This window comes from Triturus cristatus, chromosome 9, assembly GCF_964204655.1.
Source record: "Triturus cristatus chromosome 9, aTriCri1.1, whole genome shotgun sequence".
NCBI lineage: Eukaryota > Metazoa > Chordata > Amphibia > Caudata > Salamandridae > Triturus > Triturus cristatus.
This window is the reverse complement of record NC_140592.1, coordinates 1,054,386,107-1,054,410,291: the sequence shown is the minus strand read 5'-3', so window position 1 is coordinate 1,054,410,291 and position 24,185 is coordinate 1,054,386,107. Positions and strand designations below refer to the sequence as shown.

Sequence of the window (24,185 nt, the reverse complement as noted above, 5' to 3'; positions counted from 1 at the left end):
ATTCTGGAGCTTACCGCTGCTAAATGACATCGGCGCAGGCCACTCATGCCTTGTGTGGCTCTCCCTGTCTGAGAGCGCAATGCATTCTGGATGCATTGAGCACAGTCTTGCCCAGTAGGCAAGTGCGTCGCGTGCAGGCGGAGCGTCAGGGCTCTGGCAGCCCTCAGAGGGGCTGGAATGGTTGCTGGGAGAGTGCGTGGATGCAATCAACTTCCCTCTGCTCCACAGACCAGTCGATGCTGCTGTCAGGAGGCTGTAGGCACTCTTGTCTGGAATGGATATCCACCTTCCACCCTGAAACCTTCCCAGCTGTCCCAGAGCCAGTCGCAGAAAGGAAGATCCAACTTCTAGTAACCTTGTCCGAGAACTAATAATTCGATATTTGCACTGGTCAAAACATTCCTTGGGCCTCTTGTGAATGGACATGTACTACAAATTACTTCAAAGCAGTAGAATTATATACTGGTAGGTGTCTAAACCTTGTGGATTATGGAGTTTTCCAGTAGGTAAAATTAAGAATAAGCCTTCAAAATATTTCTCGGTTGGCTGCCTTGATTGTTTTAAGTTCAAGGTCCTATAAAAGGTTTTGTAGAGCGTTTTGTGTGATTCTGTAATACTCTCTAAAAAATGTATGTAAGGATCTCATCTGTCTACCCTTTATAAATAAATTTTCGTTTACATTTAACTAGCCATCGGTGCATATAACGGTTGACGTTTATTTATTTGTAACGTGCATTTTATATGTATGTGTAGGCAAATATATAACTGGAAACTACTAGCTTAGTTGAGGAGTAAACTATACATACAAAATAATGCCTCAAAAGCTAGGAAATGCACTGGTTCATAAAGTAACTGAGCCAAAAACTCCCAACCCCTTCAAGTGTGAATGTTGAGAACCATGATACTATTAAGAGTAGAGTGAGTGTGAAACAGAGTGCACAAGACTTTCAGTGATTAACCAAATTGATGGAATGAGAAATGAGAGGGGTGTTAATTGCATAATTGTATTTTTGTTTGGGGGTACAATTTGTAATTTAATGACAATATGTGAAAAGATGGTGGTCTGGGTTTTGGTATGCTCAAGATGTTATCCTAGGTTATTAATTACTCCTTTTCAAAGCACTGTAGGATTGTAATTTTGGGATTGCATTGTGGAGTACCAGGTTTGATTAATTTATAATTGAGATTCTACCAATGCCTAAAGGTTAGTTGTATCATTTTACCTATATAATAATGTAATGTGCTATCACGTGTGAACTAATGTGTCTGCTTATAAAGAAGGAATACCTTTGGAGATTTTATTTTCCATTGAATTTTGTATATTTTGGTGATGTTAAATGCCCATTGCCTAAAGGTCAGATAAACCCGGTCTTAAGGAGGAAAAATGGCTTAAGGAACATCGTGCATTAATACATATTAATGTTTCCCAGCATTAATGACCCTTGAGTGCCTCTCGCAATATCATGGGCTTAGTCAGTAAGGACTCTGAATGGCCCCTGGCACTATATGCCTCATAACACAACTGTTACTGCAATGACCCATTAAAGGTCCTTATAGACTATGACCAGTCTATAAGGACCTTTAAAGGGTCAATGCAATAACAATATGAGTGGCTTGAGGCACTGTTAAGACTTACTAGGCTAAGGGTCCGATGTAGAGTTTGTCGGGCGGGTACTTTGTCACAAACTTGATGGATTTTCTGCCCACCTTATTACAACTACCACAAGATATAATGCATTTGTAAAGAGGCAGATGGGAGATCTGTTACGTTTGTGACGGAGTAACCTGTTTGCCGAACTCCATATCAGGCCCCAAGGTAGTATTGAGCATCAGTGCAGTAATAAACATTAATGGCTCCAAACAGTAATGCTGTTCAGTGGCAATAGCCTTAATTATGGACATTGATTCACCAAATGTCAAAGTGAGTGGACACTCTTTGGCCCGCCGGTCGTGATTTCACAGGAAGTGACTTCACAAAACGTTTGACACTGGTGATATTCCAAGAAGGGACCTCATGGAATTTAAAGTCCTACAATAAAAACAAATTATAGTAATAATACAAAAAATCCTAAAGCAGATAAAAATATTGTAGTGTAGGCGAAGTTCAGTTCATTGTACTGTTGTGAAACGCCTTGCATGGACTACGTCTAGAAATGCAGTTTATGCGCTCCAGGGGCGTTTAGAGAGGCACTTAATCAGTTATGTGGGAGGTGTTCACTGCTCTGTAAGTATACTCTGAAATTATTGAAAGCTATTGCGAGTACCTTTTGGAATCGATTCTGCCGAGGGATTGCATGCACGCGTCTGCATGGACAAACATGGCTGCTCTTGCCATTTGTCCATAGCAAACAGCATGCACGTGTCCGTAGTCTGTAGGGACTGTGGCCAGCCCAACGCCATTTTGCATTTGGGTGTCCTAGCAACAAAAATGCTGTTTCCTGTACGGTGTGGAAGGTGTCCTAGCAACGAAAATGCTTGTTATTTATTTATTCTTAACCGGCACGTTTCTTAAAAATGCCGCTTACACTGAGTTTGTATTTATTTGGTTGAAACGCGCGCCGTGTAACTTGGTGCACATTTTTGTGCGTTTTTGTTGTTAAAAAGGCTGCTTTCAGTACGCAGCTTGCCAGGGTTTCATGACTTTGAAAGTATGCAGCTTGCCGCATTTTGGTGTTATAGCAATGGGAATGCCGTTTCCTGTACGGAGCTTGTCGTAGTTTGATGACTTTGTATTTATTTTGTTGAAACGCGTGCCGTGTAACTTGGCATTGGCATACTACTCACTCTCTACTACTCACTCTCTACCCCTCTACTACTCTCTACCCCTCTTCTACCCCTCTACCCCACCCCTCTACAATCCCTCTACTACCCCATTACCCCTCTACTACCCCTCTACCCCTCTTCTACCCCTCTGATACCCCACTACCCCCCTACTAACCCACTACCCCCTACTACCCTACTACCTTACTACCCCTCTACCCCACCCCTCTACTACCCCTTTACCCTACTACCCTTCTACCCTACCACCCCTCTACTACCCGACTACCCTACTACCCTCTACTTCCCCACTACCCTACTACCCCTCTACTACCCCACTACCCTACTACCCCACTACCCCTCTACTACCCTACCACCCCTCTACTACCCCACTACCCTACTACCCCTCTACTTCCCCACTACCCTACTACCCCTCTACTACCCCACTACCCCTCTACTACCCTACTACCCCTCTACCCCCCTCTACCACCCCTCTACTCTCTATCCCTCTCTACCGCTCTCTACCCCTCTACCTCTCTCTACCTCTAAGCTAAAAAGCAACCTAATTACAAACAGAATTGCTTTAACTTAAACGAGGGCGAGACCTATTGCATTTTCAATGCTTGTTTTAATTGCATTGTGCTGTGGCGGGAGCCTGGTGACAGTTTAGTAGAGACACGTTCTGTCAGAACTCTGCTCAGGCCAAACCCCCCTCAACTACCACCGCCCTCTTTAGTGTGAAGGGGGACCAGGGCAGGTAACATCTTACTTGATCAGCAATTTTGCAGGACTCATACCTTGGCCAAAGGAGAGCCGTCTGTTTTCCTATGGAGTATTAAGATGTTGTGTCAACTTTAACATACAGAGACCGAAATGCTGGCTCTGTATTATATAATGTGGATATATTGCAAGGTTTCAAACCCCCTATTCTCCTAATCATGAGGATTTTTATCTGCCGGAAAGTTCTTTATTCTCCCTGATAGAACGGTATTATTAAACTTAGTTTAGGTGAGATTTTCAAAGGTTAGATCTTTTTCTTTTGTGTTTGTGCATTCCGCAAGAATACATGTTATCTTTCCTGGAGTTGATACCTTGTCAGTGTTCCCTTGGGACATAAGGTTAGCATGATATAGAACTCCTCACTTAGTCATGTGTGGTACCCTACAGGTTCGATGTTCATTCGAGATTTATAGGAGTTCCATTGTTTTCCATTTTTCTGTGCCACCTTAACTAACAAAAGCAAAAAAGACAAAGATATCCCCTCATCGCCACTTGTGGCCTGTGGAACAGTGAAGAAAAGTTCAAACAAATATTGGGAACCCATAGTCACATGCCTAAGAGTAAACCAACGATTTCCTCAGTGAGTACCAGCTATGTCTACCCACTTACTAACTGAAACAACCGTAAGCAGAAATTCTGTTCTTACACCTGTCTCTGGTATTTGTAAGATCATAGGTATTAAAAGAACTTCATTGTTATAATTGCTTGAAGCGAATCAAGAGCTTGATACATTAGCAGGACAGGTGGTCTAGAAACATTTATTTATATTTAGCTTGCAGATTTTTATCTTACCTCTCAGCTTACACTGCTTGCTGCTCTTATTACAAATCTGTAAATGATCCAAATCTAGAGGAGAAAAAAAGCTAGTTACCTTTTATGTAGTTATCATTGTAGTATTATTAAAAGGCATCAGTTGAGTCTTGCGAAAGTCTCCTTATGGGACTCAGAAGTTATGTTCTCCCAATGTTACTGTGGAAGGGTACTCTGAAGGTTGTGGTTTGTGTAGTATTTATGGCTCCTGCCAGTAAAGATAGTTTATCAAAGACTTTGCCTCTAGTGTTAGGGAAGAAAATTGTTAACTAGCAGATGATGCATTCCTTTCAGCCTCCTTATTTGAGCACCAGTTATTAGTGTCCACAGTGATATTTAGGAAAGCAGGTTCTCTTATCAGTCCAATATCATGAAGTCTGGGTCATCCGATTGTTTGCTTTAATCTCCATACCAAGGTTTTGTACTGATGCTGTGCCCTTATGAAGTGAGACCACTGCATTGGACCAGTTTGTATGTTTCAAAGAAAGGAATACCGTTTGTAGCTGGTCCTTGAAGAATGAACTGTATCTTCCCTTTTACTCGTTACAGCTCTAGCCGGCTTTTTTGCAACTATAAATTCTGTTAATGGTAATGGGCTACGAAAGTAATGGTGCATGGAATATTTCTGGATAGTTTATTTGGGTATCATGCTAACAAAGTCTTATGTGTGTTTCACTTTTCATTGCAGAACGGACATCTTTGTGTTTCTTCTGAGCACAAGAGCTGGTGGCCTGGGTATTAACCTCACTGCTGCAGATACGGTTAGTGGTCCTGATAAAATGATAGTTTATCTCCTCAACATGAGGCCTGTGGTGTTGATGCGCATGCATTATGTGAGTTTACTTAAACAATTCTAAAATGTTTTGCATTACTTTATGTTGCTTTGTTTAAGATTTAAACCTCGGAGTGCTTTCAAGTTTTACAGACTAACATTAAACCCTTTAGCTTACTGAAAACTTTTTTCTGGGGCTTTGAAGCCTACAAGAAGGTGGTATAGCTCAGCCCCTATGCAAATTAAAAGGCATAAAATTCCTTTTTGGAAGGTGAAGAGAGGTGGGAATCTGAACGGTAACCTTTAAAAATGTGTTGCAGATCACAGCAGGGTTTGCCCCCGACACTGCTCACTGGTACTTAGGATGACTTCATAAAGGGAAATGAAAGGTGGGAGTAGTACTGGTCTCTGTGAGAACAGGTAAATGCTCTCCTTGTATGGGCTGAAGCCTGCCATGTGCCACCATTGAGTCACTCTTATAAGGAAGATATTTGGTGGCAACTGGAAATTAGAAAAAATATCCTCTTTGGCCAAGTCAGACACATAATTTACAGACACCTCACATATCCATACTGTATCATCAGAGCACAACTGTTCAAATCCCAAGAATTTAGAGGAAATTGTTTATTTCAGAGTAAACAACAATGTAATAAAAACACAGTCAAAAGATTTTTTTTTTTAAAGATTTTTTTCTAAGACATACCTAGAAGTTTCATATACATATAAACACAATATCACAATTCATAACATCAAAACCAAGAAAATTATAACAAACAAATATACAAATACACCATAGTTCTACACAAAAAACGGGAGAGAAAAAATAGACATACAAAGATGTTCATATCATTGTAAATGGCCACCCGTAACTATTGAATTATCTGCGAAGTTGGAGTCCTTTGTATAATTTCATTAGCTTGCAGATACCCTAGTAATCAACACGGATATGCGGTCGCGGTCTGCGTACTGAGGAAAGGAAGTAACCTCTATCGATCTACTCCAATACGAAAAGGGGTTTGGTGATCAAAACGCGAGGACCGCCATTGCCTGTAGAATAGTTGATGAATTACAGTCTACAGATTATGTCTATTTGAGGAATTGATACTGATGCCTATAAAACCTTTATCGCTATTTGACACTGGGTGTTGTTTCCTGATTGAGACAGATATTAATTTATCTTTGGGGACTTTGGACCAGACCTATTCGGCCATATATCCCTGAAGGCCTTAAGGTTTACTGAAAACACTCAGATTTTAATTTTGGTGTCGGGACACTGGACCAGAGATTTCTCGGCCTATGTTTTGGGCAGCCCTAGAATGGATTGAGAATGCTCTAAGGACTGGCATTGCCAGGAATGAAACCTGGAAAGAGTTTACATTTGTTTACCGGGAGTCATCAATTATCCTGAGGAAAGTTGTCTTTATCAAACTGCTACCTACCGAAACACGTCGATGCTTTTAATCTATAGACACTTGATCACTAGGGTATCTGCAAGGTAATGAAATTATACAAAGTACTTCAACTTGGCAGATAATTCAATAGTTATGGGTGGCCATTTACAATGATATGAACATCTTTGTATGTCTATATTTTCTGTCTCGTTTGTTTTGCAGAACTATGGTGTATTTGTATATTTCTTTGTTAACATTTTCTTGGTTTTGATATGAATTGTGATATTGTGTTTGTATGTATATGAAACTTATAGGTATTTCTTAGAAAAAAATTATTAAAAAAAAATGTTCTTTTAACTGTGTTTTTATTATATTGTTTTTTACTCTGAAATAAACAATTTGCTCTAAATTCTTGGGATTTGAACGTTTGTGCTCTGATGATACAGTATGGATATGTGGGGTGTCTGTCATTGATGTGTCAAAGAAGATAGTTTTTCTGGCTTCAGTCTATTGGGTGCTCTACCTCTTTTGATTCTAGGGAGCCCCTCTCATTTGTTTGAGAGGCAACTGGAAATTAACCTGCTAGAATGTTTACTTTCCGCATGACCTGCGAAAGAGCACCCCATCTTACAGACTAAGCAGATATAATCTTTTGTACCAAGTGTGGATTGCCACTCATTTCAGTCTTTCGGCGACTACAACAGGTCCTTCAGTTTAAATAACCCACTAGCAGGATTGATCTCCTTAGGCTGATGGAGCTGGGTACCCATGACCCCATCATGACCCAAATATGACCAGGCGCTTGGTAATTGTTGTCCAATGGTGTAATTGCACCAGACACTATCATGTCACTGAGTGGCACAGTGAAGTGCCACTACACCATCAGGACACTTTAGCACTGTTATGGGTAAAGTAGTGGAGATTTGTAAGTATGATTTGTTCATAACAGGGGATATGCCACAGTGAGACTATCTTCATTTAGAAGCAGTGCCATTTCTAACCTACTTGTACTCTAAAGTGCAAATCTGTCACTTGACCACAACCAACTGCACGGCTCCCAGCATTGGAAACGTGAAAGGCGGTATGTTTCACAAGCTGCCACTAAAAATTAATTGTTCATGGTGGATTTTTGGAGAAGTTTTTAAACCGCACAAATCCAGGTTCTTACACAATGGAATATTACCCTAAAGTGAGACAGTATGTATACTATACAACTGACCTGTACCCCGTTAGAAAGTACTCAGGAGATAGGATAGCCAAAAAACTCACTTGTTTCCTCACATCTCAACGCTCATGTCCCTCACTGCCACCCTAACATCTGTTTCCTTACATCATCAAATATTCCCTGGAGGTTCCTTGTGCGGCTTAGTGATAGGATCATCTGGTGTCCTATTAACTTCTAAACTGATGAAGAACCTGTGAGCCTATCTCCTATTTCCTCTCCTTCGCATGCAGCCTATCCACAACTAAACATTTAGGAAACACAAATTAAAACAGTAGTAAAGAAGTTTGTTTTCAAAATCCATACAATTAATAAAATACTAATTTACCACTTCTAGTGCTAACTAATCTGCACAGTTTTGTAGTGTGTTTATCTGTGCACACCCAGCAGGGTTTTATAAGCAGCATGGTCCAGCTAATCCAAACCGAGCTCAATGCTGTTAATCCGAAGTGTTTCGAACCCCCCCACCTTTTACCCATTGTCAAGTTACCCTGATTTAACCTGGACAAAAAGACCTTCCCTTAATGAATATTTCCCCCCAAAAAGTACAGTGACCTAGTGCTTATCGCCTACTTAAAAGAAAAAATGACAAATTGAAGCTGTCCGTCCTAGAAAGGGACTTCAGAACTGCTGTACTAGACCACATACTCTCTCCTCTAGATGGTGACCCCAGCATAGCTCCCCACAGACTCTTGAACACCACAGTGCCCCCTCCCCTTCAAGGCATCCTTCATGTCGCAACATGCCTGAAGAAATATGACCATTACCCCTACACTGATCAATATGACTGGCTCCTCTTGCTGGCCTCCACCATCTTCAAAACCACTGCATCATCTGCAAAACCATCACCTCCAGCCCATCCAGCTGGCCCATAAGCTCACCAACTCTGGTGGATCTTGGCACACCCATAGCCAGGACACCATCAGATTAGAGATGAAGAAGTGTAAAAAAAAAAAAAAAAAAAGGAGCACCCGGGATTTGGACCCACATTGCTGTGTACAAGAAGACAAGTCTATCAGTGCTCCACTTTAGGACAGAGCTAAAGTCACACACTTTAAAAAATACGTCCCAAGATAGTGACAGTCATCTTCTGCTCTCAAAACCCAATTAACATTTATTTATTGACTGTATATTTGCCTTTGAGCCACTACAGCAAAGTTTGTGCTGTAAAAATACCAGTTTCATACACACATACCAAAAATTCCTGAAAAAGAGAATTAAAATTTAAAAAATCATGTAGCAGGGGTGAGTGAATAATTCTGAGGAAAATGACTTCATCTGTTTGTTGCGCATAGTCTGCTGGACCTGACAGTGATGGTTTGCATGAACTGACAAGTGTTAATCTGTCCTGCCTTCTGCATTATTCAGTCATTGTTTGTAGATTCGTGCCAGGAGACACCCCCCTTTTGTGTCAATAATTGGTACCTCTCTCACTGTCCCTGAAATCCGTTAACACCAAGTTCATTTTGAAATCTAAATTTAGGCAACTGATCAGAAGAGTTGCTGCTTTGTTGTCAGTGGACTTAAACTGTGAAAAGCGTTTCCAGAAACTAACCAAAAGAAGAGTGCTGTAGTATGCGGTATTTGTCTCTTGAAGCTTCCTATTCATATAGTTACCAGTATAATCTTCATTCCTAAACTCTCTCTGCAATGATACCATCAGTGGTATTACTGCTCGTCTTAAGAGATGGTTAGATACATATACTGCTTATGTAAGTGCAAATATACATACAGAGATCCTGGAGTTCTTGACCCCAGTTGTGATTTAAGTGACCTTTCTCCGATTACAGTAGAATCAGACTAGTTCTTCCTATCATTGGACACTGATTTAGATTTTCTAATTCCTTTTCATCCTCACTCCCACTTACTGTTTCTCAACACCACTTCTACCTCTTCTTTAACCGTAGTTTCTCCTGGCACATTGCACAATTATCAACAAGTATTTTATTGTATTTATTTTAAAAGTTTTATATAGCGCTAGCTTGACCCGTAGGTATCAGAGTGCTTTACATACATACTGTAAAGAAAAACAGGCGGAAATTGCATTACATTACATGTTTTAGGCCTGCTCAGGAAGTCCAGTAATCATGGAGCATCAGATTATTGGCTATTGCTCTAGCACAATTCTGTACTGTATTTCTCCTTGTAGTCCCTACATTGGACTTCTCTTCCATTCAATGCTCTGTAGTAGCCACAAGGCTACATGTTCTAGTGCTGTTTAAAATTCTTAAATAATTAAACATCCACACAAAAGATTTCTTAAAGGGAAATCATTTCTCTTGATGCTTTCAAGTAGTTCTATATAGTATGGTGAAAAATGCAGTTGATGCCCGTGACTTTTGGCCTAGTAGTTTTTGCAAAAGGAGTAATCTTTAATGTAGGAGAAACAATTCATATGCTAAGGTTCTGAGAATTCCAATACCTTTATCAGTGAAGAATGTTCCATACTCCGCAGTCCTCCTGTCTCTTCATGATAGCAGCATCAGTGAGAAGTGGTATGTTTCTGAGACGGTTCTCTTTTGTGCTGTGGATTAATTATTTTATTGTCTCCATGTAGGTGATATTCTACGACAGTGACTGGAATCCAACAGTAGACCAGCAGGCTATGGACCGAGCTCATCGGCTAGGTCAAACAAAGCAGGTCACAGTGTACCGTCTGATATGCAAGGGCACCATTGAGGAGCGTATTCTACAGCGAGCAAAGGAGAAAAGTGAGGTAAGGGAGAAGATTGATGGATGGAAAGGAGTAGTCATGGTTATGATGATGTGGGCTCAGCTTCTTGAGTCACTCAAGAAGAGCCCCAAGCCATGCATAGAATAAGTCAATCTTCAGGGGGTCCAATTCTAAAATACTGTTTATTGCCAACACAGAAAAAAATTGTATCTGTCGGTAATCGGTCAAATTGGATGTGCTCTAAATTTGCACCTGTTTAGTAGATTATCTGAAGAATTAAAATGTTGCTGAGGTTTATCTGTTTACTTTCTTTCAGTTGCCACTATTTCAGACCTCACAGTGCTGAAGGCTGCTGCCTGAGACATTCATAACTGTCTGCTGATAGTCCACCCCACATTTGTTGGATTTTTGTTGAAAATAGGGATGCGCATTTTGATCATTGTTAGAAACGCTGAACTATTAAAATACCATAGTGCAGTTGTAGTCTCTGTCAGCTGTCTTAAATACATTAGCCACAGATAGGCATTCCAAAACTGTATGTGATAGAGACATCTAGCCACAGATTCCTTACCTTTGAATTTCCCAAGCGCCATACTGGATCTGGAAGATTTTTCTTCGTGCAGTTCCCCTACGCACTGATGGGTAGCATCGGTCATCAGGACACTCAGGGAAGAAGCATAAGAAACACAAGAAGTTGAAGCGTGCTTAGACTTCCCCTTGTCTGTCAACTGACGCAACGAAGGAGCATTGTCGTCAGAGCACTGTTTCTCAGAATCGTTGTCAAAGCCGACTTCGAGCCTCCCACCATTTCCTGCAGCAGGAGCGACCTCTTCTCAGATTAAGAAATTTTACGAGGCTACGATCCAACTGGCATTGAAAGGCTTTCTACCCTCCTTTAACGGGACGCTGATCCAAGTGTTTACAGACAACACCACCGCCATGTGGTACTGCAATAAACAAGGCGGGGCGGGGTCATGTACCCTTTGCCAATAGGCCCTGCATCTCTGGAAATGGATGGAACAGCAGGGCATATCCCTGGTGGTTCAACACCTGGCGGGTTCACTGAACACCTGAGTGGACAAACTCAGCCATCGATGCCTAGCAGATCATGAACAACATCTCCACACAGAGGAGGCACAAGGTCTCTTTTAGCAGTGGGAAGAGATCTGTTCGCCTCCGCCGAGAATGCGCAATGCCAGCAGATTTGCACGCTGGAGTTTCCCAGGCTTCTCTCGCTCGGAGACTCTTTTTATCTTGAGCGGAGCTCAGGCCTCCTGTACCCCTTTCCGCCCTTCCCACTCCTGCCCAGAGTACTCAAGAAGATCAGTAACGACTAGGCCCAAGATATCCTTGTGGCTCCAGACTGGGCACGGAGAGTCTGGTTTCTCGACCTTTTCAGATTGAGCATCAATCTTTCAATCTGGCTGTCTTTTCGGGGGATCTTCTGTCGCAGCATCATGGGATGATCCTCCACCAAAATCTGTCAACTACACGCCTTCTAGCGTGGAGATTGAGCTGCAACAGTTGACAGATTTTGACCTTCCTCCCAAAGTCTGCAATGTTATTCTGGCATCCAGGCATCCTAAACCAAGACGGTGTATGCCTGCTGGTGGAACAAATTTGTATTATATTTTGCAGAAGAGTGTATTCACCCTCTTTCTGCTCCTCTGTTTGATATTCTTCTTTTTATCCTTGCTCTTGCCCAGCAGGCCTCTATTCTGGATACTGTCTAGGGTTAAATTCAAAAATAACAATTGATGAACAGAATGCCGAACAATGTCATACATTCACCCCAGTACAGAGATCTGGGCCTAAATCCATCGTTTTTTTGCTCACCATGCCATTCCAGTTTGGACCCAGCCATATGCAAATCAGTCTTGACCCTTGACTGGGGGTGAGTGTCTGAAACGTTTCAGCACTCCGTCCATCATCTCCTTGTGTTTGCTTTGTTCGCCCTACGTTGGCAGGGTATGCCCAGACGTGGGTCCCTTGCTCACTTTGCCACTGGATTCAAGCTAGCCTGGCTGATGAAGGGTGTTACCCAGAAACCGGTCCCAGGATGCTTGTTTCCGGTTCAGGGAAGACCTGGCTTGGCAGTTTGGGCTGGACTGTTCCCATGAGGCACATGGTCAAGACTGATTTGCATATGGCTGGGTCTGAACTGAGGTGGTGAAGTGAACTAAAGAATGATAATGGATTCCACCCGGATCTGTGACTGAGGGTGAGTGTCTGAAAAGTTTCAGCGCTCCGTCCATCTTCTCCTTGTGTTTGCTACTCTCAAGGGTTACCTTTCTGCTCGGTCTGCTTTTTTGTGATTGCCTGACCAACCCTCTTTATTTAAGTGCCCTATGCCTCAGTGGGACCTCAATTTGGTTCTCAGAATTCTGATGCGTTCTCACCATCAATACAGGCTTTCTAGTGGCGATAACATCTGCTCGGAGGGTGAGTAAGCTACAAGCTTTATCACCCAAGCCTCCATTCCTGTCCGTTTTTCCAGTTAAATTGGTGATTCACACTAGAACTTCTTCCCTGCCGACAGTGTTAAGACCATTCCATGTGGGCCAGTCAGTTACCTTGCCCACTTTTTACACTCCTCCACATCCTTTAAAAGATGAGGAGCGACTCCACCGTCTGGACCCATAAAGAGCATTGCTGTTCTATCTTAATCGTAGAAGAGAGTTCCGGGTGGACGATCAACTCTTCATGTGGTATGTGGGAGCGAAGAAGGGTTGGGCAGTACAGAAACTAACCATTTTGCGATGGGTTGTTTTCTGTATAAAGACATGCTGTGCACTGGCTAAGAACCAGCCCCCCTGAGGGCTTAAGGGCTCATTTCACAAGAGCTAAAGCTGCTACCACTGCGTTAGCATGTAGAGTCCCAGTCCTAGATATCTGCTAGGCAGAGACATGGGCATCCCTGCATATTTCACCCAACACTGCTGCCTGGACAGTTGGGCCTGCAGGGATGGGCACTTCGCCCTTTCGGTCCTACAGGACTTTTTAGTTATCCGCAGCCCACCACCAGGGATGGTATTGCTTGGGTATCTATTCAAAGGTGAGGAATCTGTGGCTAGATATTTCTATCAGATGAACAAGTTACTTTCCTTCAGTAACACATAATCTGGTAGAGACAAGGTGTAGCTGCAAATTCCTTACTGACCTGTCCATCCTGTGGACAAGTTTCTAGGGTTAGAGCTCATCCCTTTTAGGGCCCTAGTTTGGATACACCAGTATCAGTGCCCTTCATGGCTCTGTGTTTCTTGTGTGGAAAGTAATGGAAAAGTAATTGATGTTAGTGCGCTGCGGTGGCGCCTGTATAGATGATGTGGATGTCCCCTCCAGCACTGGCGACGCCACGCAGAACCAACCAACGCCTCCTACCGGCGTGCTGGGGTGTTGCTCGAAGAAAAATCTTCTGAATCCAGTCTGACACAAGGGAAATTCAAAGGTAAAGAATCTGCGGCTAGATCTGGTCTCTACCAGATTATGCATTGCTGAAGGTAAGTAACTTGTTCATTACAACTATTATAATGAATCCCAGATAATTAGTAAATGCACAAAAATGATTCAGTTGTTACACTGAACCTTAATAAGTGGCTTACGATGAATTGTGTCCTCCTATCCAGTGTTTTAGGAAGTGTGTCATGTTGACCTCTAACCTTTTTCAGAGCACTCCAATTTTTGACATATGTTGGAACATAAGAACAAATGAATGATGTAATTTGGCTCTTGTCACACAATGAGATCAAGTAGGTACAAACCTTTTTGTCTGGCCAGTGGTTACTGAAAAGTATTCCTCGTGGGTCCTTTCATTTTCCTCTGATGACCCCCTGCTTCAGATATTATTGCACCTCCAGTGTTTTTCCAAATGTTTGCACGCCATGGCTAACACAGGGAGCTGGTAGGATGCTTGGAACTCAGAAACACTAACACTTAGTACTGCTTCACAATAAAGCTAGCTCCAGTTAAAACTACCAGTTTTGCAGGGTGAATCTTTTCTGGATTCACATGCTGTGCATTATTCTTCCATCTAGTGGTTGGGTGTGGAATTCTCCCCAAAAACTTTTGTACTTCAACACTTTTTTGTTTTTTAGGTCTCCCCTGAGCCAGCACATGCGCTGCTCTGGCGAGACTTTTAGTAAGTGGGTTTTCAAGGTGCTACCCACCGGCTTTTGCTGGCCTAAAGCTTGCGTTAGCGTGAACGTGCACAGCTGCCAATCATCTGGAGCATGATTATTTTCACTTTTGGCGCTGCTGCGCGCGCACCTCGCGTATTTGCTGTCGCGCGTGCACCACTGCTTTCACTTTTGCCGTCACCAAACTTCGAGGGTTGCTTCTTTCATATTTGCTGGTAAATGGAGGATAGACGTCTTGCCATAGCAGACTCGTGGGTCCCGTGAGTACATGGTATTGCAGTAGCATTCTCGGGGCATTGCTAATTGTTGTGCATTTGTAGATAATACAGCTGTTTGTTTTTTATGGTTGGTTATTTCTCACAGTGTACCCACAGCGCTCCCTGTTACCTGGAGGTCCTGCTTGAGTGGGCTGCGGGGAGCGCGGTTGCGCTTCTCCTTCAGCTCCCTTGAGGACTCCGTGGAGGTTGTGTTGCCTACTGAGCGCTCTGTATGAGCGAGCTTGGATGGGCCAGTCTTCATGGCAGTGATTGCGATGTGATCTGTATACATGGGCAGCCAGCCGATGACGGCATTTTATTGTAAAACCACAATGTGCATGCTTCATTCAGCTCAGTTTATATTGCAGCAGCGAGCGCAAGGTATTGTGGGGCGGTTGCTTTACAACTAGGTCGCTTTGGAAGCGTCATGTTTTTGATTGCCAAGCAACCATATAAGCTTGAGATTTTGACTGCTTACTGTGGTAGATTACTGCTTGCATTATGGAGACTGGTGGTAAAGTGTTGGAGAAATTTCACAATGCTGAGAAGCCTGGGCGAAACTTGTACTGTGCTCTCAGACGTCAATACAAGCTCCATTTGAAAGCTCACAGCTGCATGGATTCTGGAAAATGTGCAAAAAGCATTGTCATATCCAATAGGTCTCGCCTTCGGGACCTTATAAGTGCTTAGTTATCCACCACAATATCCTTGGTGCAACAACATTAACTGTTGCTTGGCTAAACACTTATAAGGTCCCAAAGGCGAGACCTATTTGCTATGCCAATGCTTGTTGTTGTTGGTGGGCGTCGACTTGCCTCTATTTGGTGCCCCTTGTGACATTGTCGTGCTTCCTCCGGAAGCTCCCACCTTTGGTTGCCATCTTCAGATTCTTTTTTTTCCTCTGTTGAGTCTGAATGGATGCGGAAGGCTCGTCAACAATTGGAACAAAAAATTTGTCGCAAATCAAAAGAAATTAGCCGAAAGTCTACGGAACGAAGAAGACATCAGACGAAGGTACCGGAGAAGTTCTGGGAACAGGACAAGGTATCCTCAGTGACAGGTCTGGAGAATGCACGTGCAGGGGGCTCCTTGTACATGGTGATGGAGAAGGCTCCATTCTAGTTTTGCAAAAACTGCCACCTTTAGTTTGCAAAGAAGGACCAGCACCCGGTCTGCAACCTCTGCCTGCCGGTAGATCACTGTAGTGAAGATTGCAACGAGTGTTCAGCGTTCACCCCAAAGACTCTGAGGGTAAGACAGCGACATACCATGCAGGGCTAACAACACGCTCCATCTCTACGAGACTTAGGCCTTTCGACCGATGAAGAGCAGAACGTCGCCAAAAGTCCAGAAGGGGATACAGAGACCGACATCCTAATCATGGACGCTGACCAAGGGGGCTAGAAGACTTCTCAAACAGAGGTAAGAGACACATCGTCTTTGAAGATCTTAACCGGGGCATGAAAATCCGACTCTAAATCCTCAAAGGCAGCATCAGTGTTGAAACAGTAGATGACCGCAAGGAAGACCAAAGAGAAAAGTGCCCTCGGATTCTTCACAAAGGACACAGCAGCGGTAAAGAAAGACCCCTGAAAAATCCATGATGTCGAAGGACAATCAAGGAAAGGACGCATCAACGTCGAAACAGGAGCGGTTGAATACAGAATGACACGGTTCGCTGGTCACGTTGTCTTCGAAGGATTCTTCATCGTCAAAGAGAAAGGATGGTGACGTCGACATCCAACAACAGTCAGCCGAGATGGAGAAAAAGAAGAGACGTCTCGAAGCCGAAATGGCCTGTCTTTTACAAAAGAAGAAAGACTTCGACAAATGTCTCAAACGCTTTTGTATCCCAAATAAGTCTTCGACATCGAGGAATCAAGGTGACAAATGCCTCTAGGAAATAGATCCACCCTTAACTCCTTTACCTTAAGGCGACCAAGAACAATAAATCTTCTATGAGGAGGAGGATGAACAAATCTACCAGGGTTCTGAGACTTCAGAATACCAAGACACGCAATGGCGCAAGATATGGAAACGGACTCACCAGAGGAAGGTGTAGACACTTATCCTTCAAGACCATCACCACCTGATGATAATGGGATTTATTACCAGGTTATAAAGAAGGCAGCAAGAAGATTTGGGTGCAATTAGAAGAGGAAAGACAACAATCATGTTTTCTACTAGAAACTCTCCTGCCCACACAATCAAGGAACCAATTTTTACCTATTCTCCCAAGTGTTTTGGATCAAGGAAAGGAGGCATTTAAAGAACCAGCAACATGTAAGACTGTCACTCCTAGGGCAGAGAAGAAGTATAAACACTCTTCCAAGGATCCAAGCTACCTAAAGGGAACAGTTCCAGCAGATTGAATAGTATCTACTGCTAGGATGAGAGCTAATGTCCCAAGCACAACGGGACCTCCTTCAGATAAGGATAGTAAGAAGATGGACCTCATGGGGCAAAAGGTTGAAAGGAGTGCAGCAAAACCATGGCATATTGCAAATTTCAAAGCACTGCTTAGTCGTCACAACTATCAACATTGGGAGGAAATTGGTAAATTAATTAAACCTCTCCCAGAGCAGTACCAAAAGAGGGCAGCACGCTTGGTGGAGTATGGCAAAAACATAATCAATACCGGTTTCAAATTTGCATTTCATGCTGCAGAAACATCAGGCAGACAAATGATAGGCATTACAGAACAATGCCATGCCTGGTTAAGAATTTCAGGTTTTAAACCTGAAGTACAAGCTAACATACTAAATGCACCATTCAGTGGGGAACAACTATTCGGGAGTGCGGATGATGAGACTCTGAATCAGTTGAAAAAGGACAATGAAACAGCAAAGTCAATGGGGCTCTGCAGTGGAGAGGCAATATGCGGAGGGGAACAACATCTTCACAAAGACCCACAGGAAGGGGCTCCTTCCATCCAGGAACGTCACATCGGACGTAGCAACAGTCATATCAGGGAAGTAGTCAGGAAAGTCAACAACAACCACAAAACTGACAGTACAAGCAGGAAAGAACGTCCTTTCGTGCAGCAGTTAGAGTACAGACACACAAAGGGACAAAAAAGAACATTAAGAACGAATACTTTCAACACAAGTAGAAGGCATAATAACACATTTCCTCCAGGAGTGGAGGAAAATCACCACAGACAAGTGGGTTTTAAACCTAATACAACCCGGATATTGCATAGAATTAGACAAGACACCTCCATGTAAAGGATCAATGAAAAAGATGCATTTAAAGGCGGAAACATCACATCTAGTAGAGGAAATGCTGTCCAAGGATGCTATAGAATTAGTACCAAGACTAGAAAGAAACAAGGGAATCTACTCAACATACTTCCTAATACCAAAGGTGGATGGGTCACTCAGACTAATTCTAGACTTGAGGTTTACAAAAATAAATGTATAAAATCGCAAAATCTCAAAATGGCTGCCCTGCAAGAGGTAATACCTCAACTACAAGTACAGGATTACATGATGACAATAGATTTAAAGGACTCTTATTTACACATTCTCATGAACACAAGCCACAAGAAATTCCTCAAGTTTGTGGTAGACAACAAACACTAAATAAAGAATGAGCAGTTCCTGGGGGTGCTGTCTAGGACAGGGGAAAAGGGGGGGAGGGGAAGCACAGGTGTTTCTTCGTAATGCCCTCACACACCCCAAGGGATGTCATGCTTCATCATATGGGCATTTGCCCCTCGTCGCCCCACAGAATCCAACATGTTAAAAAGGGTCATTAATAAACATTGGCGTATCCTAGACTCAGGTGAATTGACCATTCCTAAACCGAGATTTGGCTTCAAACGCACGTCAAACCTTAAGGACCTCCTTATTAACACCAGACCAAAAAAGACAAACCCTGCAGCTCCAACCACCCTATGGAACCTACCTCCGGTCTGTGGTCACTACCCGTGCGGTCAATGTGTGATTTGTCCTTTAACTCGAGCCTCCAAAACGGTTCAACTGACTAGCAACTGGTGTTGGACCCAGAAAAGACATACTAATTGCAACACCCGTAACTGCATCTATCTGATCACGTGTCCATGTCCCCTACAATACATTGGGATGACCACCCGTCAAGTCAAAACTAGACTAATTGAACACAGAAGCAACGTACGTTGCAAAAAGACCAATACAAAAATGTGTTCACATTTTGCAGAAAACAACCACACGCCCAATGATCTAAATTGGACTATTCTAGAGGCATTCCCAAACATCACGAAAGAAGCCCTCTTTAGGAAAGAACAATGCTGGGTTTTCAAGTTGGGCTCTCATATCAGGGGTTTAAATGATGATATACCCTGGGCAGAACTAAACAATAATTAGAGATTTCAGGGTTACACTGGCCTTTCGTCATCTCTTAACAATTAATGGCACCCCTTGGTTGTAATACCAGATTTTTTAGCTGTACTCACAACAATGACATGCCCATGATGATTGTTTTTAGCTGCCAACACAAACTCCGAGGTGGACTCTCCAGGCACTCTACACTCCATGAGCACTTGGTGACACTCTAATTCCCAAATGTTATTTAACCTCCCCGTTGACTACATGATGCACCATATCGTATCAAGTCTGGGTATGATTGAGATTCAAATAGGTATAGGATTAAGGGTCATCACCCGATTAGACAGGTTACACTCCTTAGACATCTGTCACACTCCAATATGGCCGCCGCGATACGACGGCGGAGAACACTTCCGGTAAATGATCCTGGTTGGTTTCGCCTTGCAAGCCCAACCCAAGATGGCCGCCACGTTCAGATACGGTCACCAAAAAGCGCTACTTAAGCGCGTCACGCAAGCGTCTCCTCACGGGGCCCAGAGCGAGGGTTGGACACCGGCGAAGTTGCTTGTCTACCACCGTGAGTACTACTAATGGTCTTTCTCCAAAATACGGTAAGCCTGCCTTGCACACCGCTTTTTAAATATTTTGCTGTAACAGGACCTGTCCTTGTTCCCTTGTTTCTTTTGTTTACTTTGCCCTTAGGCTCCGGAGCAACTGTAGTGCTCTGTACTTCCCCGTCAGCCCGAATTAGGCCATTGGGGGTGAGTTTCCAACCTATGCCCATCACCGGTTTTAAAAGCAGTTTTATAAGCAGTTTTCACACTATGCATGATTTCTGAAAATTAGTCCGGTCCTTGCCATCATTGCTTTCTCAACTAGCTCTACTCACTGTTTTTATCTTATTATCCGGCGAATCCCGGTCTGTTGTAGGGGTCAATTGCTTAAGATGTTGCTTATTTAGACGCTCGTGACTGGTTAATGCCATAACTATTCTAGCTCTCCCCTCCATTGAACCACTTAAGATCCCACACCATAATGGTCACTCGCCTTTTCTATATATATGTGTTGTTTACCCCCGTTCGACAATCTCGGATTACCAAACACTGGTTCCCTCACGACTCTACGACCTAGTCTACCATCACTATATAGTCAGGTTGGAGTCTTTTAGTCACTTGTAGTTCACAATGTGTTCTGCACCTCAGTACCTGTACAGCTGGTTATTTGGCAGGTCTAACTGCTGGTCTTATTCTTATTTTTACCCCCCCCCCCTTCTTTTATCTTGTCCTTTTCTCCCACAGGTTTTGGTACACCCAATGTACCAACTCTTCACTTACCTCCTTCTGCCGGTATCAGCAAACTACTGCGATACGGCGGTGCACTCACCTCTCAATTTTTCGGTCCTGACGAAGTGCCATTGACCCCTTCTGGGGCAGATGGGGCACGAAACATGTTGACCACACTCACTCAAGCTTAGCCCTTAGGGAACATTATTTCCTACACAGGGCTTCTTCACAATTTTAATAAGGTTGGAGCTACCTCATGAATTAAAATTGTAATTGGCAGGATTGCTCTTATACCTTTTTTATCCACCTCACCCCTAGTGCACCTACTCGCCCTCACACCCACACGCACCCATACGGCTTCTTCAAAAGATCCCCGACAAAGAGCCCCGGTTTCGGGAGCCCGTCAGGCATTGCAGCGCCGGCCAGACGAGGGGCAAATGCCCATATGATGAAGCATGACATCCCTTGGGGTGTGTGAGGGCATTACGAAGAAACACCTGTGCTTCCCCTCCCCCCCTTTTCCCCTGTCCTAGACAGCACCCCCAGGAACTGCTCATTCTTTATTTACTGTTCCATTGGGGCCTACGAGCAGGACCTCACAAACTTGGCTCCACGTCCCTCCTTTTGATCATAAGCAAACGCGCGGCGGTTCAGCCGTGGGACTTTCTTTCCTCCTACTAGCTATTGCTAGTCGCCTCATATCCGCCATGGACAACATCCAAGGCCTATCCTTTGGCGAGGATTACGTCTCAGAAATTCTGAGTGGACCCTCCATACTAGATCCAGATGGAGGGGCATCAACCAGTAACTCGGCTTGAGACTGGACTACTATCTTGAACATGAAAAGGCAACTCATGAAAATTATCATGCATGGTGCCATCATGACGGAATACCTGCGTGCGAATATAGCACCGAATGGTTTGATCGTCACCAATACCCCAAGGATTTTCCTAGAGGACAAGCTCTTTATGTTTAAAACGTTTTTATTGAGACAAAAACAAACCATGGGGGAGGGGGATAGGAGGTCAGGATACATGGGATACAGTCAAAGAAAAAGAGTGCAACTCCAGAGGGTTGGCAATAGGTAGCGCAGTGAGTCAGGGGGAAAAACACAGTAAATGAAGGCTAGAAATGCAAGCTATGGAATCCCCCCCCGCGTATCCGACACCCCAAATCTCAGCAATGAAAGCCATCAGCAACTCAACAGAACACAATCCCCCCCCCCCTCATCCCCCATCCTCCCAGTAACGAAAAAACCACGCACCCCCCCCCCGTCCTATGGTCCCGCACCAGAGTAATCCTCACCAGGAAGCCCCGCACCCCCCCCCCCCCCTCCCCGGGAGGTCCCCGTCTCGCATGTAAACTAGTCCGCCGGGTTCGCCGGCGGCGTCAGCCTGAGAAGCCTAAGATACCTCGGGCAGGTGAGCTCCCGGAATTCAGTGGACAGCCGCGCTAGAAAGGGTTGCCACAGCTCTTCAAATTGGTCTATCTCCCCCGCAACCGTAAGCGACAGCTTCTCCATCCCCAGCACATGCCAAAGCCTATGCAACCAACCGGTGATGGAGGGGACGGTGGCTGTGCGCCAGTGGATTAGAATGTTCTGAACCGCAGACCCCAGCGCAATTGCGATCTGCCTACCCCTACGGGACTTCAGTGGGTACATTAGGTCATTGGGGAGGCCCAACAGGACATACGCCGGGAGTCGCGGCAGCTCTATCCCAAAGTGCTTATCCACCTCGTCCAAAACTTCCTTCCAGTAGGCGGTCAGCACTGGGCAATCCCAAAGAATGTGTGAAAGGGTACCTTCCTGCCCGCAGCTCCGCCAGCACCCCCTGTCAGTGTGTTTATGCATTTCATACAGTCTCTCCGGGGTGTAGTACCAGTATGTGGACACCTTAGTAAAGGTCTCCGTAAGGCCCGTGTGATATGCAGAGTGCCGCGCCCGATACGCAATTTTGTCCCATTCCTTGTGGCTGAGTGTCCTACCCAATTCCCTGTGCCAGCGCTCCCTCCCCGGGTTGTAATAGTGAAACGGCGGGGGTTGTAGGTATTTGTACAGATCGGTAATTAGCTTAGCGTCGGAGGTCCGAGTAGCCAACCACCTCTCATACGGTGTAATGGACGGGCGGCGGTGGCACGCACCTGGGGCTGGAGGGCCCAATGCCGAACCTGCATGTAGCGCAATCTGTCCAGTTCCGTCAGGCCGAACTCCTGGCGGAGTTGCTGAAAAGGAACCACGCCTTCCGGGCCATAGATCTGGAAGAGTGCCCTGCAGCCCGCCTGCACCCAGTGGGAGAAAACCCCTGGCTCCATCCCTGGGGAGAAGTCCGGGTTGCCCACAATGGGCGTGAGCGGCGAAGGGAAGGTGGTAAGGCCCCGGGCCTCACAGACCGCGTCCCACACACGCAGGGGGACCCGCGTAACAAAGGAAGCGTAAAGATTAGGGGGGCGATGCGCGCGGCGCAGGAATGGAACCTCTTGTAAGGTGCGGCCCGCCACTGCCTGGTCTTGGAAGAGCCAATGTTTGTCGGACTCCCACCTGCTCCACTCCACCAGATAGCGTAGTTGTGCCGCCTGAAAGTACTTACGGAGGTCTGGAATGCCGAGACCCCCCGCCTCCGGAGCAAGCGTGGAGAGGACCCTCTTCATGCGTGGCCTGCGGCCCTGCCAGACAAAGCGGGAGATGTCAGCCTGCATTTGTCGTATCCAGCCCACCGGGGGTTGGAGCGGGAGGGCCCGGAAAAGATATAGTATCTGGGGCAACACCGTCATCTTGACCGCCGCGATTCGCCCCAGCCAGGACAGCAGGCCTTTGTTCCAGCGGCCAAGCTCATCCTTGATCTTCCTGCTGAGGGAGGCATAATTGGCCGTAACCATCTCCGGCAATGTAGGCGCCAGTAGGATCCCCAGGTACGGCACCGTGGACGAGGACCACTGCATGGGGAAGAGCCGCTGAAGATCCCTCCTGGTATCCGCAGCCAGGGACACGTCTAACGCCATCGACTTGCTCATATTCATTTTGAAGCCGGCCACCCCCGCAAAGGCATCCAGCTCCCGGAGGCAAGCAGGCAGCGACCTCCTAGGGTCATCCAAGGTCAACAGGACATCATCCGCGTAGAGACTGACGGTGTGGACGTACTGGCCCATCCGGACCCCGACAGCATCCGGATTATTACGAATCCTCTGAGCAAACGGCTCCATGTAGAGGGCAAACAAGAGCGGCGAAAGAGGGCAGCCCTGCCGCGTGCCGCGCTCGATGGCAAAGCCACCGGAGCTACACCCGTTGACCCGCACCGACGCTGAGGGATGCTTATAGCACTTAAATACCATGGTGCGGAACTTATCGCCGATTCCCAATTTCTTGAGGACCAGCTCAAGATACGGCCAGTGGACTCTGTCGAAGGCCTTCTCCGCATCTACGGACAGCAACATCCGCTCCCCCGAGATCCTTGAGGCCTTCTCCAGAACATGCGTCACCCGCTTGGTGTTGTCAACCGTCTGTCTGCCGGGCACAAAACCAGCCTGGTCCGCCTCCACCAGACCGGGGAGGTGTGGACTCAGCCTGGACGCGAGAATCCCCGTGTACAACTTGAGGTCGACATTTAAGAGCGAGATGGGTCGGTACGAGCCGCAGAGGGCCCGGTCCTTCCCAGGTTTCGGGATTACCGCGACCGTCGCCCTCAGGAGATCCGGAGGGATGGCTCCCGGTTCGGAGAAAGAGTTAAATAGCCGAGTAAGGACAGGGGCCACGACCGTGCAAAAAGTCTTGTAGAATAGCGACGTGTACCCGTCCGGG

At 45.2% G+C, this 24,185-nt stretch overlaps 1 protein-coding gene across 2 annotated transcripts in view; it reads left to right on the top strand.

The window, feature by feature from the left end:
• INO80 (INO80 complex ATPase subunit) overlaps window positions 1-24,185 on the top strand; it is a 670,892-nt gene that overhangs the window by 475,541 nt on the left and 171,166 nt on the right. For both annotated transcript variants that reach the window (XM_085626921.1, XM_085626922.1), the window contains exons 29-30: window positions 5,036-5,108; window positions 10,290-10,448. In XM_085626921.1, coding sequence (XP_085483047.1) covers window positions 5,036-5,108; window positions 10,290-10,448 — 232 coding nt within the window. The remainder of the gene's footprint in view (window positions 1-5,035; window positions 5,109-10,289; window positions 10,449-24,185) is intronic.